The sequence below is a fragment of the Protomyctophum parallelum genome (assembly GCF_964188405.1).
Source record: "Protomyctophum parallelum genome assembly, chromosome: 8".
Taxonomy (NCBI): domain Eukaryota; kingdom Metazoa; phylum Chordata; class Actinopteri; order Myctophiformes; family Myctophidae; genus Protomyctophum; species Protomyctophum parallelum.
The window spans coordinates 50,196,688-50,216,292 of record NC_139703.1 but is presented as its reverse complement, the minus strand read 5'-3'; the positions used below and the strand labels follow the sequence as shown (position 1 = coordinate 50,216,292).

Genomic DNA, 19,605 nt, shown 5'->3' with positions numbered 1-19,605 from the left:
ACACACACACACACACACACACACACACACACACACACACACACACAAACAATATGAAGACTTTTGAAGAGCCAAACCATTAGCTTTTTCCTAGAAATCACTTCTGAAAACTTTTCTTCCTCTCTCTAGTCTTCTGTGCTTTTTAGCCGTTCTGGCCAAAATTGGTCAAGACTCAATAAGAGGGCGGGTGTATAGGATGCTGAGAGAACGCTGCTGATTGGTGTGTCAGTGATGCGCGCATGTGGGACGGGAACTTCGAGGAACCCAGCTCTGCTCCTCTTACAGTAAGATGACTGGACCATAAGAGGGACGACAGGCAAGGCAAGCATCTCAGATAAAGGCAGGACGAAGGACTGCTACTCACACTCACAGCCCAGCTGAGTTCAACAAGTCAACAGCCCGACGTCTGCTTATTGGAGTGCGTCCCGCGGTCAGAGTAAGTGTGCCTTTTTATAATTAGAAGTGGCTACTGTACACTCCGTTTTACTGTGCACTGCAGTGCACTTCTTGGAAAGTAAAACTATATGCTGCATAATAGTTTAAACAGAGACATATTCTAGCAGCTAGAATGTTTCAAATTATGATTATTTTCTACATTTAATAATAACTAGATTTACATACCGCCCTGGCCCATGCCAGGCTACCAACGTGTTGCATTGCATTTAGGCTACTGCACACAACTGCAGGTAATCTTTATTCTTAACCATTTATCAGACGTTCTGTATCTCCTCTGAATTCTTCAGAGCGTGACCAACATTAATTGCAACATGTAGGCCTATTACCTCATCTGAGAGGAAGCCTCGCTGGGTGGGAGGGACGTGGAACAATAATATAACTCTATGATGTGAAATGATGGGCCTTAATTAATAACGTAAATCACTGGCTATATATATCCAGAGGAGATTGTTGTGATATGGACTGTCCATGAATTCAACTTCACACTTTGTTGAGTTTTTTTTGTTTCTCTGCTGTTACTATATATGTAATACCAGATTTCATTGAGTAGCACAGCTGTACATTCTCCATTCAGAGAAAGGAAACATGTAAGACATTTCAATGGAGCAAGAGTTCGATTGAACATAGCCTGTACTTCACTTGTTGATCATTTATTTAATCCAGGAGACTTCTATATGCTTCAAATCTGTCATCTCAGCAGTTTGTTTGACCGTCACCATGACGAAACCCTGCTGCTCCCCCCAAACATCTGCTTAGTTTATACAGTACATAGCCTACACCCCCTCCCCTCACCTCCCCCATATTCACATCTTCCTTTCATTGCGTTCCTTCCCTCCAGGAGTGTTCCCTTCTTTTGGTTCCCTAACCTAACTCCTTTGACACTTTCATGGTCTGCCATGAAATATCTAGGCAGACTGGAGCCCACCACATTCCCTCTGAATCTGCGGCGCACAGCCTGCGGGTGCGGATGAACGCCACAGATAGCAGCTCAGCCTGCAGGAGCAGTGGACTGAACTCCCTGCATGCATGAGCCTACAGTTACTCTTATTATAGGCTGTCAGAGATACAGTAAAGAATCAATGCCACAGTAAAGCCGCCTTTCCCAAACCCTTAGCATGACCAGAGTACAGACTCCCAATCTCCCATCCCTCTGCGTCTGTCTGTCTTTAACAGTGAAAACTACTTTTTGTTGCTCTTGGCTCCATGTGGGACAAATTCTGTTCATTAGTTTGTGGTTCTTGAGGTGGGAGTCAGGGGGTGTTCTTTGGATGAATTAGGATGGCCAAACTATACAGTTGCTGGGCTGAAAAAGTGACTTTATATTGAAAATTCTCCTATGCTTAAATTGCGGACTAAACTACCCAATGACCACAAACTGCTGTATGTCTGCATATTGCCTAATAATATCTGAAAATATTTCACTTTCAAAGCCTATTTAATACAGATTTCATATGAATCTGGATAGGGAAGGGAGGGGAAGGCCATGGGAGCCAGAAGGTTCCCAGTTCGATCCCTGGCTGGCTCCTCCAAGCTTTGTGTCGAAGTGTCCTTGTCTGAGCAAGACATTGAAACTCCTGCTCCCTATGAACTAACTGCCTTGCGTGGTTGCCTCCAGCCTCCAGTGAATGGGTGAATGTAATGCACATTGTAAACGTATAGGGATGTGGCTTATTGTCGGTATCAGCCTGTAACACACAGGAGTCTGTCCCCGTTACAATGTGCTAGACCCCTGGGAGATGGATTGCTGAGGTGGAGCACCACACCTACTATCAGGTCCCAGTACTTCCCGCACATCTGGCTACACCCAAGCTACACCCAAGCCTTGCCACTCATATGCTGAGTTGGTGGTGCCCGGGATCGAATCCATGAACGTGTGATCCAAAGGCGAGAGCTCTGTGTGTCTGTGTGTCTGAGCTACTCAGACACATTGTACACAACATTGTAAAGCTTTTCATTAAACAAGGTGCAATAGAATTTATGCAGACCATATCATGTACTAATCTCCCTACCCTCTTGGTCTTTATCTCTCTATAGGAAATTGTGTCTGTTAAATCCTGTGCAATGCTGTACCCGACCGCTATCCAGTGTCTCTTGTCCACCTTGCTGTCCATGTGGGGTCTGTGCCACGGCCAGTCGGACTCCAGCACGCCTGTAATTCAGCTACGGTTGTCGGGGGAGAAGCGCAAACACTACGAGGGTCGTTTGGAGCTGTACTATAATGGAGAGTGGGGGACGGTGTGTGACGACGACTTTTCACTCTACGCTGCCCAAGTGGCATGCAGGGAGCTGGGCTTTCTGGATGCAGCGTCATGGTCGCCTTCCGCCAAATATGGAAAAGGAGCAGGTAAGAGAACCAGCATGCGTTATGCCATTCTGACCTGAGATCAGATTCTAAAAATGTCTTCTACATCCTGACAGTTTTCTGAAAAAGCCATGTTTCTATGTCAGTCGTTCTTCGATTTTTCAAAAATAGCAGACCTACAAGCTCGTAGCGCGCCACTCGGTGGGGCGCTATGAGCTTGTAGATCTGCTATTTTTCAATAGCTAAAGCATAACATAATGCTAACACCAAAAGGGGTTCCCGCCTAAAATGGGTTAACTCTATAGTCAGTTTCAGGTAGTAAAGCAATATCACTCCTGTCCCGAACAGTCTAACCTTTTGTCAACTTTGTTTGTTTACGAGATCTTTTTTTAGCAATTAATGATCTTAATGGATGGATGGAATGGAAAATGAGGATGAGGATGTTGTCTTGTTTCAAATGCTTCACTTGTGTGAAGTGAGGGGTGAACACTGTGGCTGCCACATGACGTCATGAGTGGGGTCCTGTTTAAAGACAAACATTAAAAGTCCATAGACTTGGCTGCTACATGACGTAATTTCTGAAAGCCAGTAAAGTGAGCTCCCGCTATCAAGTACATGACATCATAGTAATCTATTTTTCCGTTGACTTGAATTGGGATTGAGGCATGGCACATATAGTACATGATGTCACAGGGGTGGAATAGACATAAACACACAAAGCCAAAGTTGAAATCTATCTATCTAATCAAACATTGTTACCTTCTTAATATGTCATATTTTCAAGTAAAACGAAAAACAGAATAAACTGAACCAAATGACATTTATTAACCATTCCACCCATATACGGTTATGACAATACCAAATAAATAAAATATGACAATATATACCAAAATGCTGCAAATCATTTCCCTCAAAAGATGACATGGGTCATTACGGTGACGACATGAAACTTTTAAAACAGGGATCTAGTTTATTCTGATTGTCAGCTCAAAAGACCTGGGGCTTGTATGGGTCTGTATGCATTACACGGTCTCCAGTCTAAAAAACTCTGTTGATCTCAGCCAGCTAGCCTGCAGCCAGGCAGTCCACCACACACATTCAACAGCAGTATATCTCCTCAGACAGTTTCATATGTTCCATGGAAATCCTTGAATTCAGCACACGTTTACCCAGTGCGATCGCTAATCCCCTCAAGCACTGGTGGTTTCCACATTAACCCATTTTGGGCGGGCACCCCTTTTGGTGTTTTAAACATTATGTTATAATTTAGCCATTGAAAAATAGCAGATCTACAAGCTCGTAGAGCGCCACCGAGTGGCGCGCTACGAGCTTGTAGGTCTGCTATTTATGAAAAATCGTGAAAATGCGCCTAAAATGTGGAATATATTTTTTCAGAACAAACGTTTTTAACTCAAATCTTTGCTTCTGGGGAGGGTCCCTGGAACAACATACTTTCAGATGGGGGTCTCGGTGGCCAATTACAGATAATTTTTGGGGTCCTTGACATGAAATATTGAGTGATATAGGCCTAGAAACATAGGTATTTCAGAAAACTGTCAGGATTTAGAAGACATTTTTTTCAGGCCTGAATGGGTTAAAGGACAACTGAGACACACCAATCTGTGCAGTTGAGCACGAGGGGGACGGACTGGAAAGAAGGGGTGTAAGCCAGACACGTGTAGACTAGACATCGTCTCCCCTCTTTTTGCCTTATATGAATTCCTTCATAACTGTAAAGTGACAACTTAGTTACCAAACTCCATAAATATGATAGTTGCTGGTGGTGGAAGAAGGGTAAAAGAATGAGTCAGATGAAAGTTGTCATTCATTTATTATCTCTCATTAAAGACACGTGTTTTCCTACTGAGTTAACCACAGCGAAAGCATCCCACATGTCTGTGGGATGCTTCGCTGTTTGTTTCCGTATGGATGAGAACAGTTCCTAACCATCTGAGACATCACATGCATGATGTAATGCATGGGGAACAGCCAACATCCCAGTAAACATGGGATTATTATACACTTTGCATGGCATGTATTATTACTGTATATATAATATGAAATAATAAAACAAGTTACATCAAATAAAATAAAACGTATCTATAATAAAAGCACATTTAAAAAATAACTCATGTTGACCAAGAGGCTCAGAGGCATCTGTTATATAAGAACGAAAATACATTGCATGGATGCACCTGGGACGTATCCTCAGTAATGTATCCCAAGGTCATCAGGGTTTCGGGTCTCTCAACATCATACCCCTCACTCAGGTGACCCAGCCGGGGTGATCAAGTCCCAACTTACGTCCCAGTAGCTACCCTCGATCAGACCCACTAGAGAAAGACCAGTAGCTACTCTCGATCAGACCCACTAGAGAAAGACCAGTAGCTACCCTCGATCAGACCCACTAGAGAAAGACCAGTAGCTACCCTCGATCAGACCCACTAGAGAAAGACCAGTAGCTACCCTCGATCAGACCCACTAGAGAAAGACCAGTAGCTACCCTCGATCAGACCCACTAGAGAAAGACCAGAGCCACACAATGCACCGCTCCTGAACTACTCCGTCGGGACTGGTAGGGAGACCAATCTGGCGCATGGAAGGAAGGCTCTGTGGGTTGACTCCTGTCCAGGCCCCTCCTACGTCTCACCAGGTCCTGTTATTGCGACCGAAGGTCGCAGTTAACTATGGAATCATGCGTTTTTCGTCACTCATAAATCCCCATACATGGGGCGTTTTTCGTCAAAATCGCCATACACGAGGAAAGCCCCCATATATTGTGCCCAGGTCTCATGACATAACTATGACATCATCATCCCCATACATGGGGAAAGCCCCCATACTGTATATTGTGCCCAGGTCTCGTGACATCACTATGACATCATCATCCCCATACATGAGGAAAGCCCCCCATATATTGTGCCCAGGTCTTGTGACATCACTATGACATCAGGGATATTAATATTATTAAGCCAACATACGGAAATGTCCCCATATATGGTCTCAAACCTCAAACCCTTAGATCTCCATATGGACCTGTTCTGACATTCCATATGTTGATCCTTCCCCATCTGACTGATACCGGTCCATTTAAGCTCTAGACGGGCCTGCCCCAAAGTCATTAGTGCAGCAGCGCCCGGCAGCCGGCGAAAACTAGAGTTCTCAACAGGCCCAAAAAATTACATTTTACCCCCCATGCCAAAGCACCAGCGCTCAACCCAGCAGTCTGCTGTCACCCAGGCGGATATGTTGATCTGACTCCCCATTCCAAAGCGCCAGCACTCACCCAGCAGTCTGCTGTCACTCAGGTGGATGCGTGCACGCGACCTTAGGCGTCGTCTTACTGGTAAAATACTGTAAATAGAGTCTTGAGCCTGGACATAGAGGGATAAGATCTGATAGGGAGGGGAATGCTGTTGCACAGTTAGTTGCACAGTAGGCTATAGGCTGCAGCAGCAAAGGCTGAACTCAGGCGAGCCTGAGTTTAGTTCTTGGGACAGCTAGTACCCTCATGTCAACTGACCTGAGGGAGCTGGAGGTTGTAGGAGAGGTTAAAAGGTCAGCAGACTATACCAAACACAAAAAGCAAATAAACCAGAATAGAAGTTCCACCTAGACCATAATACATACTCATCATACAAGCAAACATTTGTATGTGGGGAACAAACATTTGTATGTGGGGACTGGGGAAGATGGTGGAGCTACTAGAGCATGGTGACCTGTCTCTGAACTGGCTTCCCCAGGCCATGTCCAAACAAAGGCCATTATTCGACTCGGCTTCCAATAGCTTCCACTTTTGCATTTTTCTATGGATGGCAAATTGTACAGTAAAGTAGCCTTACTTGTGCCTGCGTCACAATAGGGATCGAGGAGAAAATCTCCATTTTGTTCTTGAGTACATTTTAGTTTTGGCTTGTGGGAGACCCAGATTTACAGAAATGCTGCACATGGTAAAAAAACATTTTTTATTTGAGTCCAAGTCCTTGTTGCTGACGCTGATGCATTCTGATAACTGCGGTTTGAACAAGAGGGTTTTCCATTTCCTGCGATCATGAATTCAGCCTTGACGAATGAAAAGAACCATTGTAATTTAAGGCATATAAACACACTAGCTGAAGTGTTTTCTACATTTGAATGGGTCGAAACAGTAGTTCTTCCCACGGTTCTCATGTATGATCCCAGTTTGAAAAGGTCTTGGGTCAGAGGCTACTCAGTTTTAGACTACAACTGATATTGAAATAACGTTTACAGGAAGAGTTGTGATTCTGTAACTGTAACTTCACCAATATTCAACCATAATATGGTTTGGTCAAATGAGGTTTTGGTGTTTCTGTTAAACTCATGACCATGTTATTTATTTATTAAACAATGATCTATTTTATTCAGATCTCCCAGCTTAACCCTACTATAGCCTGAGTTGAGTAGCATTAAGCTCTGTCCAGTGTGGTGAGATTCTGTGGTGAGTCTTATAAATCCCTGTAAATGCTCGCTTCTCTTTTCACTGGCTTGCGTTCCCATAAGCCTTGCAAATGATAGCTTTAACAGAGCAATTCAGTTTTTATCATACCTGGCAATGTTTGATATTTGTTTGGACATAGCTGTACAATGAAATGTTCACTCTGACGTCGAGCTGGAACTCAGAAACTCTGTTATGTTTCAGTGCCAGAGCTGTTATGTGAATCTTCCAAATCAGTGGTTTTCATGTCAAGGACCCCTAAAATGACACTCATTAGCCTGCGGACCCCCAATAGAAAATATATGCCAGGGACCCCCATAAGAGAAGACTTTTACAGCTCTAGCAGTGATTTTCAACTATTTTCATTTCAAGGACCCCCCAGTTTGATATGCAACAGGCTACGGACTCCCATTTAATGGCATTTATTCATTATTATTATTGTTTTATGCCATTTATCTCTGAGACCTCAATTTATATTGTAAAATCAATGTTAATGTGACTCTGAGAGTGTACAAATGGAACCATATGGACCCATTAGGGTCCATTTGGTTCCATTTGTACACTCTGAGTTACAGACCCATAAGGGTCCATTTGGTTCCAAACTATCATTTAGCTGGGGACCCCCCTGGAACTCCCTCAAGGACCCCTAGGGGTCCCCAGACCCCACTTTGGGAACCAATGTTCCAAATGAAGCTATCGTCTGCCTGGAGGCTTGCTGCCTACGTTTATAACGAAGTGTACTCTATGAGATGAAGTCACGTTGTCGGTATGAGCAGGTTGTTCTCAAACAACAACATGTTCAGACCGTCTGCACGGCGGAGAAGTCCATTTGGTGGTTTCCATGGTCACGGTTATGAGGTTCCCCTCCTGGCTGACTCATTACAGCCAGCTGGGCTGCACATGATGTACTGAACCAGTGGTGAACACCTTCAGGTTAGGGGTGAAAGAACGTGACAGGATGTGGTGAAGTCTCCATGTGAGTTGGTCTCCTGTCTCTAGTAGGATCACGGCTTCAATAGAAATACTCAAATAGATGTCAATGGGGTGTGACACAGGACTTCTAGTTCTAGTATGAGGTATTCTAACATAACGTATTATTTTGTGTTGGCATATGTTGGCGGTCTTTGATCCTGTGTGGCCATGCATAGCTCAGTGGAAAGTTGTTCTAATACTTCCAGGGTATAGTAGAGGATCAATGCTTGAAAGAAAACACTCATTAATTAGTAAATTAATTGGTCCGCCTGGTCAATTTAGGAAAACAAATGCACATCTCTGGTATGTTTAAAGTGGTCTTTGTGCATTACTACAAAAATATTATAGAGTAGCTGAAATAAATGCAAAGTGTGCTATGAAATATACAATGTCATAGAATATCTTATAACTAAAACTAAACTTAAATGTCCAAAAAAAAAAATCCAAATGGAAGCCAGTCAATGCTGTGTAGTGGTCTCCTCTTACCATCCTTTACACCAGGGGTACTCAACTGGCGGACCGCGGTCCGCGACCGGACCGCGGACCACCTCTTTGCGGACCACCACTTTTTTTTAGGTTAATAATATAAATAACATCAGATGGTACATTTCTCATGTGAAATTGCTGCAAAGGCCCCCAAAATGTCCCCCAAGGGCCCCCAAAATTCAGGCCAAATTCAGGCCAGGGCGCTATGCGCGCGCGCAGTGTGGCCTGCCAGGGCGTATAACTCCCGGCCTGATTTGGAGTTCCACTCCGGGCCTGCACTCTGCACCCCATTATTGGTTGGGTGGAAGGGGATCTGATTTGTATAAGCTTGGCTTGACCATACTAAACGGGCATAGAGCCCCGCTCTCCGATGGAGAGCATGGGACCGGACCTCGGTCTTATTCAAAAAAATATTTGTGGACCTTCATCATTTCTAGTTGAGGACCCATCCTTTACACTGTTCCGATTTGGGAAATATTCCTCTTGCTTCTCCAGTAGCCTGTCTGTCTCTCTGTTCACCTCCACCCTGGACTGACAGAGTCAAACTCTCCAGGTGGCCCAAACATTGTGATTGCCACGGCTTGTTGCCATAGCAACACATGCTTCTCACTGGCTTCTTGTAGCTAGCATATAGTCCTGCAGATAAATAGGAAAATTTCGTAGAGCAGCGGATTGGTAGAAAATAATAAAATACATAGAAACAATGTGACTCTGGGCACAGAGGTTACAATCTGTAGTCTGAAACTAAAAGAAGTATCAAAATCTGGGTTGTTTTTCCCACCTCAATACCATGATATCCGAAAAACGGCATGTATAATTCATTCATGTCTTTACTTCTCTCTCTCCATTCCAGGTCGTATCTGGCTGGACAATATCCACTGTAGGGGCACAGAGAAGAGTCTGGCAGAGTGCGAGTCCAATGGCCTTGGTGTGAGTGACTGCAAACACTCTGAAGATGTCGGGGTGGTGTGCAACCAGAAACGCATTCCTGGTTACAAATTCATCAGAACCATGGACAACAGTGTGGAGGTAATATACACACAAATTAATATATACATATAATACAAATGCATTAAGCATAAACAAGCATAAACACATATTGATGCACACTAACTGAACAGATGTTCAATTTAACAAAAGAGGTAAACAAAGAAGAACAGGCCTAATATTCTTGTTAGCACTGCAGTGTCTTTTCTGGTCTTTTTTAAAGATTTTAGTTTTGGGGGTTTTAAGCCTTTATTTCTAGGACAGTAGACTGACAGGAAATGGGGAGAGAGAGATGGGGAGTGACACGCAGCAAAGGTCGTCGGGATTGGGATTCGAAACCGCGACATGCTGTCAGGTGCCCAGACCGCTACCCCAGTAGTGAGCTACATTAGAAGCTAATGCCCTTCATTAATAATAATAATAATAAAACTTTATTTGTATAGCACCTTTCATGACATGAAATGCAGCTCAAAGTGCTTTACAGAACAATGGAGAATAAAAGAAAAGCAAGGCAACGACATTAAAAAAACAAGCAGTAATGCAATACAGTGAGGACATGATTAACAAAAAAATAAATGATCAATTAAAAGCAATGTTGTAGAAGTGGGTCTTGAGCTGAGCTTTAAAAATGTCTACATAGGCTGCCTGACGAAGGTAAAGTGGGAGCTTGTTCCATGCCGACGGCCCGTAGAAGCAAAAAGCTGCTTCCCCGTATTTTTTAGTTGCCATTTTTTTAGGCAAAGCGAGCAGGCCAGCAGTGGAAGAAGGTTTGGGACATATTTAGGCAGGCAGTCATGTAGGTAGGAAGGTGCGAGACCATTGAGAGCTTTATAGACAAGTAAAATAATTTTAAAATCAATCCTAAAAACAACCGGAAGCCAGTTCATTGACATCAATGGAGAGTTATTTGCTGCTTGTCAGTCTCATTACGCTCTGGAAAGCGGTGAGCAGATCGTATCTCCACTGCCTGCAGCTGTGCTCAAAGTACATTTGACCCCTCCAGTTGTTGACCTTTTTAATCAAGATAGTGCATAGTTGTAAACACTGAACCAACCACCTTTGCGAACGCAAGACAGAGTAAAATGTGTTACGTACAGAGAGAGAGAGAGAGAGAGAGAGTGTGTGTGTCAGGCTTCTATCCCAGGTAAGGATCCAAAATGCAGAACTCACAGACACAAGGAATAAACTTAAAGTCTTTACTTGGCAAAAGTAGAAATCAGGTACACCATTACAAGGCAAGAATAAATGAATACACAAGGCAGAGCAAACTGATAAACCAACAACCAGACAACAACAACCTTGAGAGCATCAAGGGCTATACAGTATATAGACTAGGTTCATTAGGGAGCAGGTGAGGTGAGACACACAGGTGGGCCCAGGTAGTCATCAGGGCAGTGGATGAGTGGGTGTGGCACAGACTGTGGCCAGGGCTGTGACAGAGAGAGAGAGAGAGAGAGAGAGGGGAAGAATGTAAGAGAAAAAAGTGAAAAAAGAGAGAATGAGAGAGTGATATTTTAAAGAGCGAGAGGAAGGGAGGGGAGAGGTTTCTTAATAACAGACACACTCTGAGTTTACTATAAACAAAGATGGCTGGTATAATTAAGCAATATTACACGAGAGGGTGTCAGGGTGTGGGTTAACGTGATTATTGCCACGACAGGGATGCGGTCAGGAACGAGACGTAGTCGAGTTCCGCAAGCATCACTGAAGTGGCAATAATCACGTTAACCCACACCCTCCAGTGTAATATTGCAATTCTACCACAGTTACCCTTAAAAGTAAGAAAGAATATATTCTTTTAATGACAGATGTAGTCACTACGACCACAAATGTCCCAAGAAACTAGCTAGCCTAGCCATCGAGTTTGCTAGCGCTCTGGGAGAACAGAGCGGCTGAATTCTTTGTTTTGATTAGGTGGTGAACAGTGCTGGTTTAACCCACGGCTAGAAGGCTGTTTCAACCAATCAGATTGCTTCCTCGAAACGACCTGTGGTAGAATGTCACTTAAATACCTACAAATATTTATTTGTAGAAGAAAGGAGCAAGTCCTTCCCAACTGTATGTCCTAGGACAGGAGAGAACTACGGATGTTTGTGTGGTGTGGCTAGCTGCCTGGAGACCAGGAAGAAGAACGTATTTATTGAAAAATACATCCCTCCATTTGTTATGAATTATCTTCCTAAAATGATGAAACATGTCCTGAAATCAAAACCAAATGTAAGACTGGTGCTTACAGTAAATATCCAACAGTCCTGACTCATTATTTAAGGTGTATTTCAGTCAGACAAGGCAGAGTCTATTTTGCTGTCTAGACTCTAGGTTTGTCACTTCCTGCAAGTACAGACCATAAAGCTTGGACAATGAGATCAGACAGTGGCTCTAGTAAGATTGTTCCCAGGTGAAATCTAGAATCAGCATCAACAGGTGGATGTTGGGGTGGAGGACTAGAGGTGCAGGTGATGAAAGGCAAGAATGGTGAGCAGCAGCAATAACTGTAGCAGTATAATCGTTGCAATCTGAGCAATGGAGCAGCAGCATAGTTGGAGTGGGATAGTGATCAAATGCATTTAACAACTTAAATGAATGCTTTGTTAAAGAGGGTGTGTGTTGAAGTGAGAATGTATCACGTGTCTCAAGTCAACTTCCTGGACTACAGTAAGTTCCAGTGAATATTACTGGATATGTACTGGGTTAATATTGGTATTTCCCTCCACTCTGTTGTTTGCTTATTTTTTACACAATTTCAGTCATTTCAGATAAGGACCTTTAATGGCCGTTACACCAGACTTGCATGTCTCATAGACTCCTCAGGGTTAGGGTAAAGAATTTTAAGAGCACATGGTGAAGACATTAGGGGGCACAGAACGCTGTCAGGACACGGTGATGTCATAGCAGGGTACGGATCTCCTAGGTGGGCAGAGTCTCAATATTTCCATGCAGTGGTCATATTTGTCCACAGGAACCCAGTGAAATGATAGAAGAGTCAGCTGGAATGACCTCGCCGCCATTTGGACCATAATGACTTTGCCAGGTCTCTGCTCGTCTATCCTCACTCACACTAGACCCCCACTCTGCTGTCTGGGAAATCTACACGCACGCACGCAGCCACGCACGCACGCACGCAGCCACGCAGGCACGCACGCATGCACACACACACACACACACACACACACACACACACACACACACACACGAACACACACACACACACACACACACACACACACACACACACACACACACACACACACACAGCTCAGTACAAGGGCACAGAATACAAACAAAAACATGTCCTCAGACCCCACTGAAAGGAACGGAACAAATGATGTAACTGTGGCATGCTCTCTCTTCAGACACACACGCACGCATACACACACACACACACACACACACACAAAGAGAGAGCGAGAGAGGGGGAATACCATCCTGTCTGGGCCGGATGGAAAGTGTGCGTGGGCTTGCAGACATGAGGGGAGAAAGGGAGGAGGGAATTCCTTCTGACCTGTATGCCAGTAAGAGATAATCGAAAACCACTGCCTCTGACCGACAGAACCAACCAGATAATAAAACCAGATGATAAAACCAATATCCTCAATATCCGTGAGGATATTGCCCCCAAATATTTGGCAAAACACTGCAATTTAAATTTAACAGCCAGCTAGCAGTGCTTAAACGAGCATGATGGAACACCTAATCAAAACATAAGCTGTGCTGAGTGTCACTGCTCTCGGGGGCAGACGTACTAACAGTCTGACATACGTGGACCTAAGATATGCACCTGATACTGATCTCCCAGAGAAGGTGGCTAGGCTAGCGATTCTCTTTTTTTTATATATTTATTTGGGGGGCTTTTTTGCCTTTATTGCTAGATATACAGTAGCTTGATAGGAAACAGGGAGAGAGATGGCGGGAAGACACACAGCAAAGTTCGTCGGGATCGGGACTCGAACCCACGATACACTGTCATGCTGGATTACCAGCCAAGGTGCCTGGACCGCTAAACCGGCCCAGGCCAGGCTAGAGATTTTCTTGGGACATTTTCGTCCGCAGTGGCTACATCTGTCATTAAATTATGATTTTGTTTGATCGAATATCTTAGTTATAAAGAAATTGAGTTGATGTGGGGTTTATTAAGGGTGACTGTTGTATAGTCACAATATTACACTCGAGGGTGTGCATTACCGTCATTAATGGGACTTCTGCACTGCCTACGGAACTCGGCGATATTAGAAATGTTACATTGCTGAAAGTAATACATACAGTACTGTAACTAATCTGATTACTCGACCACTGCAATGAATGGATCCAACACATGTTCTGTCTCCATTATTAAATTAATTCATGCAATTGTTTGACCCCCTGCACTGCTGTAGTTGTTTGTCCATGCTGGGCTGTAGTTGGTTGTGCTTCCAGTCCAGTCCAGTCCAGTCTGTGTGCGATGGCCAGCACAGTGTCTGTGTTTTTCTTGGACTATGAGGCAAGGGAAAGGAAGGAGAAAGAGGAAAATCTCTCTAAGTCTCTTTGAGAGTAAATTGAAATGCACACTGCCGAACAAAATTCACAACAAGTTCCAACCTTATTCTTTTGAAGTGGCCCGTCTATAATGTATTTTTGTAAGCAGTGGCCCCTTGTTGACTATTTGTCCTGTTGACTTTAGCGTCTCCAGGGTGTTATTGGAGTTCAGACCCCCACCCTGTAAATATTCCCTTGGACCACCGTGGCCTTTGAAGTTGCAGTGGAGAGGAATGGTGAAAGATCCTTGATGTGACGTCAGCAATGAACAGCCCTGCTGCATGTTCCTGCATTCTGTTTATTCACACGATGAATTGGCATTCTGTGCCTGGTCTGGGAAGGTTACACCCATAACCATGTCAAAATATTACAAACAGTTCTAACTAATAGAGACAAGCAGTTGGTATTTCCGCTTTCTCCTAAATGATTTTTAAATTTAGCTAAATAGCTAAAGCTGTTGAAGCATGTTGCTCTTGTGGGCCAAGCAGGAGAATATTATGAGAACATGTGAACATGAGGTCATATATTAGAACTCGAAACTGTAATTATTATTATTAAATTCAGCTTTGGTCACAAATGGTAGGCCATATTGAAAACAGTTGCTGGATGCTCATGTGAGTTGATAATCTCAGTGGAAAGAGTCGAAACTGTATCAAATTCCAGTTAAAAAATGCAATTATCCTGGGAACAGAACCACATTAAGCCATGATAGTGTACTGTATCTGTATGGCTTCTTCTATCTCACTCATCATTTACTGAAGAGCCTATCATTCCTCTGGCTTAACTCTAGAAACCAGATTCTGACACTTCTCAGAACTGTCTGTTAACCTCTAACCTTCCTAAGGTCTTTTTCCAGTAAGTGATGTCCATCTTACGTCTCAATCTCCTGTGAGCTCTAGAGACATGTGCTATGTCTTTGTCTTGTGTCATTCTTCAGTGAGATCAGGAGATGTGTGCTACTGTATGTCTTTTGACATTCTGTGTCGCAAACCAGTTGTCCAGTCCACTCTTTAACTGAACACTTTTCAGCAAGTGTCAAACTGTGTCATTCTAATTAATGTTTAGATTCCATTGATTATTTGAGCACAGCAAATGTGGAATGTATTTGGATAGAGTATACAGTGTCTGCAGAGTATACGAGTGCTAAAATCCTCTGTGTTATTTATCCATTTGTACAATGTTAGAGTTAAATGAACACAGATGATTTTATGTTCCTGTTGCAGCCACTAAGTTGCTTATAATATCGTCTGGATGTTCTGTTATGGTGAGTTAGTCTCTCTTGGACGCTAACACAATGAATAAACAAATGAAGTCATTGACGAACAGGGGGTAGGGCCCAGGGGTGCGTATGTTTCTTTGCAGAAGCAAACACTGAGATGCCAGAGAGCTTTGTTTATTTGTCATCTGTTCAGGGATGACTCGGCTCACTCCACACCATGTCAGGTCGCCCGGTGTTGATGGGAATGGCATGCCACACGTGTTATCAATCTCAATGAACTCATGTTCTGGCTCCTGAAGCCTGATTTATACTTTGCAATACAACTGTGTCGTGCGTCAAACATATCCGATTTACAAGCTTGTAGATCTGCTATTTTTAGTGAGCGACAAAGACGCTGACATCAAGTATAAATTAAGCATAATTGTCGAACTGGAAGGAACAGACATTAGTTCCAAGTGGTGTTTGTTAGAGGCTGACAGTTGTCATTTGATGTGAATTATAGGATTATGGCTAAGTGAGATGGAAATCATAGCAGATTTCCTCTTCTTGTCCTAGTTTTTGATTGATTGAACACTTTATGAGACAGAAACGCAAACAGCAACAGAGTATGCAACTATACAGTCAAACACTTGGTCTAAGAGGATAGCATCCTTGCGGTCTTGTTTTCATTCGGATTCCTAAGTCAGTTGGCATGACATAATGATTTAATAATATGAACTCTAAAGGTTTTGAGCATGTGGGTTCCATCCGGAGTGCTTGTCTAATCTTGTCTTGTTTCTGAAGACTATATTGTTTATACAGCGTGTAGAATATGAAGACAAATGGAAAAGGTGACCAAGTTCAGGTCATTGATGCTGCATGCCAGAAGCTAATGTACAGTTACTGCTATAGACAGAGGACAGGTCTAGGCGAGTTGCTTAGCGCTGAGGTCTTCCACCTGAGGTGATGATGTCAAAGGAACGATGGGATGTGAGATACTTTTACAGCATTTAAGGAGGATAAATTACTAGCACCAGCAGCAGAAGCAGCTGGATGTGCCCCTCGGTCCCTTTTATAATGACCAAGTGTCACTTCCTGCAAAAACGCTTGTCTGAAATCAACACAACGACGTCTGCAACCAGTTGTAATAACAAAATGCAACGAGTAAGAGCTGTTTTGACTCTAGTCTCCACACAGCTAAACAGGACAAAGGCTGCATTTCTCCACCAGGGCTAAATGGTGTCCGTTTTCAAGCATGTCAGTTCCTTCGCATGCTCTGCTGTTTTTAACAAAGGGAAACCCGAGCCAAGTTTGGTTTTTCAGGAGGTTAGCAAGAGGCTTGTGAGGAGGCAAGTGATCGAGAGGAGGATAGGTCGATGCATGTCAGACTGTACAGCTGGGGTTGTTCTCCCTCCCAGACAAGCAGAGAACGGCTCCAGAAGAATCCTGAAAAGCACTACCAAGTTCCAAGCACATGTTCAACAGCTGGGTCCCACCGTGTTCTCAGCTCTCCTGCACAAGGCCCAAGAACATCTAGCACGTTTATAGCTGGCATTGTAAATGGATTACCGTACTCTACTTGAGGGCTAATGCATACAGTAGATACAAGATTTGTGTTTGTGGATGCGAGCATACATATGTGTATGTGAGTGCGTGGCCTGTGTGTGCACGTGTGAGTGTGGACATGTGTTTGTGTGCATCTGTGCGTGCATGCATGCGAGTGTGTTAAAGAGCTGTTGGCTTCCTCTTCTCTTCTTTATCATGAGCTACACTGCAATGGATATAACACACATCAGCCCTTCTCTCTCTCTCTCTCTCTCTATCTCTCTGTCTCTCTATCTCTCTCTCTCTCTCTCTCTCTCTCTCTCTCTCTCTCTCTCTCTGTCTGTATGCCTATCTCTCCCTCATCTGTCTGTCTGTATGTCTGTCTGTCTGCCTAGTTATCCATCTGTCTGTCTGTCTGTATGTCTGTCTGTCTAGTTATCCGTCTGTCTGTCTGTCTGTCTGTATGCCTAGTTATCCATCTGTCTGTCTGTCTGTATGCCTAGTTATCCGTCTGTCTGTCTGTCTGTATGCCTAGTTATCTGTCTGTCTGTCCATCTGACTGCATGTTTCTCCCACGCGCACACACACGTGCGCACGCACACACGCACACGCGCACGCGCACACACACACACACACACACACACACACACACACACACACACACACACACACACACACACACACACACACACGCACACGCGCACACGCGCACACACACACACACACACACGCACACACACACCTATACAAACACTTGTCTGCTGCTTAAAGTGGGGGCTATGGGGACAGCTGTGAAAGTCATTTCAAGGACCCGTGGTTCTTTCCCTGCTTCTGTACTTCCCGCCCATATGGCGCGGCTACCATCGGCTTACTACAGGACAGGAGGAGGGCTGCATGCACGTGTAGCAGAACGTGAAGCGGCCGGTTGGAGGGTTGAAGAAGACAAACGCAGTGGCTTTGGCATTAGTCAGACCCTGGCCTGGCTAGACCGTATAGTCTCAAGTTCACACACCTCTCTATTGAGACGAAGCACAGTCAGGAAAACAAGTTGTTTCCAGAAGGAAATAGTTCAGTAATTGGTTGTTTGGACTCTCACTTTTTAAGGGACTTACTACTGGATAAATACATTACTGTACATTTTTGTAGGGTTTTTTCTTTTGGCAAGTGAGATACATATTTGGGCTTCTATTCAAAGGAACATTTGTATTATCGGAAAGAGGCCCCAGCATGCAGTATATCAGTAAGGAATGCTATCATAGAACTCTTACCGTGGACAGGGCACTAAGAGGAGGGATTACTGTACATGAATGTACAGATTCACATCAATCTTACAGATGGAAACGTTGCATAACAGCGTCTGAGCTACACCAATCTTCTTTGAATTTTGGGAGATAGATTTATTTGATGAAAGGGCCAGAGAGGTCGACTGGGACATCTCTGTTCGGTCCCATTATCTTAATCCATTCTGACCTGAGATCAGATTCATACGAGGTTTCCACTGGACACACATTGGTCTGATTGACCCATTCTGACCCGAGATCAGATTCTAAAAATGTCAGTCGTTCTTTGATTTTTCAAAAATAGCAGACCTACAAGCTCGTAGCGCGCCACTCGGTGGCGCGCTATGAGCTTGTAGATCTGCTATTTTTCAATAGCTAAAGCATAACATGATGCCAACACCAAAATGGGTGTTCAGAATGGGTTAAAGATATTATTTTGGCTTTTTCTGCCTTTATTGTACAGTACACAGTATAGAGAATAGGAAATAGTTATAGAGAGACGGGGAGTGATACGCAGCAACGGTCGTTGGGATCGGGACTCGAACCCGCGACACTGTCAGGCTGCATTGGAGCCTAAAGTCGAAGTGCCTGGACAGCTAGGCCTAAATGCATCTATACATCTTACATGCTGTATGATACAATACAATCCTCAGGGTTCATTTAAGAATGGTGAGAGTTAAATCAACACATGATAGACTACACATTGTGTAGTCTAAACTCTAAAGTATGTCTCAACCAGCATGACTCATCTCATCTCTGATAAGTTACTTATCGAAATGATATAGAAGTGGTCATTGCTGTGGTTGGAATATCTTGCATTTCTTTCCAAAAAAGGGGTTAGTTATTAAAATGGGTAAAGGGGATTATGCTGATGTTATGTCTGCGTGTCTGGGTTCTGTGGGGGAAATGTTTCAACACATCCCATCTGAGGCTCTGCTGCCACTCTATAGACATCCGTTAGCTGGTTTCCTCTTGGAACTTCCCCGGCCAAATCAAACGCTTGTAACGCCACTTCAGTTTCACCTCAAAGCCCTCTGTCTGGCCAACGCACGCACGCACGCAAGCACGCACGCACAGGGCGGTATTTTGCGTGTCTCAAGTACCAGGTCTTATTCCCTAACTTGAGTAAACTAAAGACCTGGAGGCGTGATCAATGCCATTTGGCTATTCTGAGTGGCCAAAGAGCATTGATCACGCCTCCAGGTCTTTAGTTTACTCAAGTTAGGGAATAAGACCTGGTACTTAAGACACGCAAAATACAGCCCACAATCTTTACCTTCTTACTTTTCAATTTTCATATTGTCATTGCTTTTTAAAATCTCATTTACAACCTGGTTTACATCCCTTCATTTACAGTTAAAGTCATGTTCTTCATTGTTAATTTATTCTGTTTCTTTTGATTAGCCCAAGA

At 43.7% G+C, this 19,605-nt stretch overlaps 1 protein-coding gene across 1 annotated transcript in view; it reads left to right on the top strand.

The window, feature by feature from the left end:
- The first annotated feature begins 217 nt into the window (after positions 1-217).
- The window catches only part of loxl2a (lysyl oxidase-like 2a), a 45,088-nt gene continuing 25,700 nt past the window's right edge, over positions 218-19,605 (top strand). The window contains exons 1-3 of the mRNA XM_083772369.1: positions 218-436; positions 2,491-2,800; positions 9,526-9,701. Of these exons, the coding sequence (XP_083628495.1) occupies positions 2,518-2,800; positions 9,526-9,701 (459 nt within the window). The 5' untranslated portion in view covers positions 218-436; positions 2,491-2,517. The remainder of the gene's footprint in view (positions 437-2,490; positions 2,801-9,525; positions 9,702-19,605) is intronic.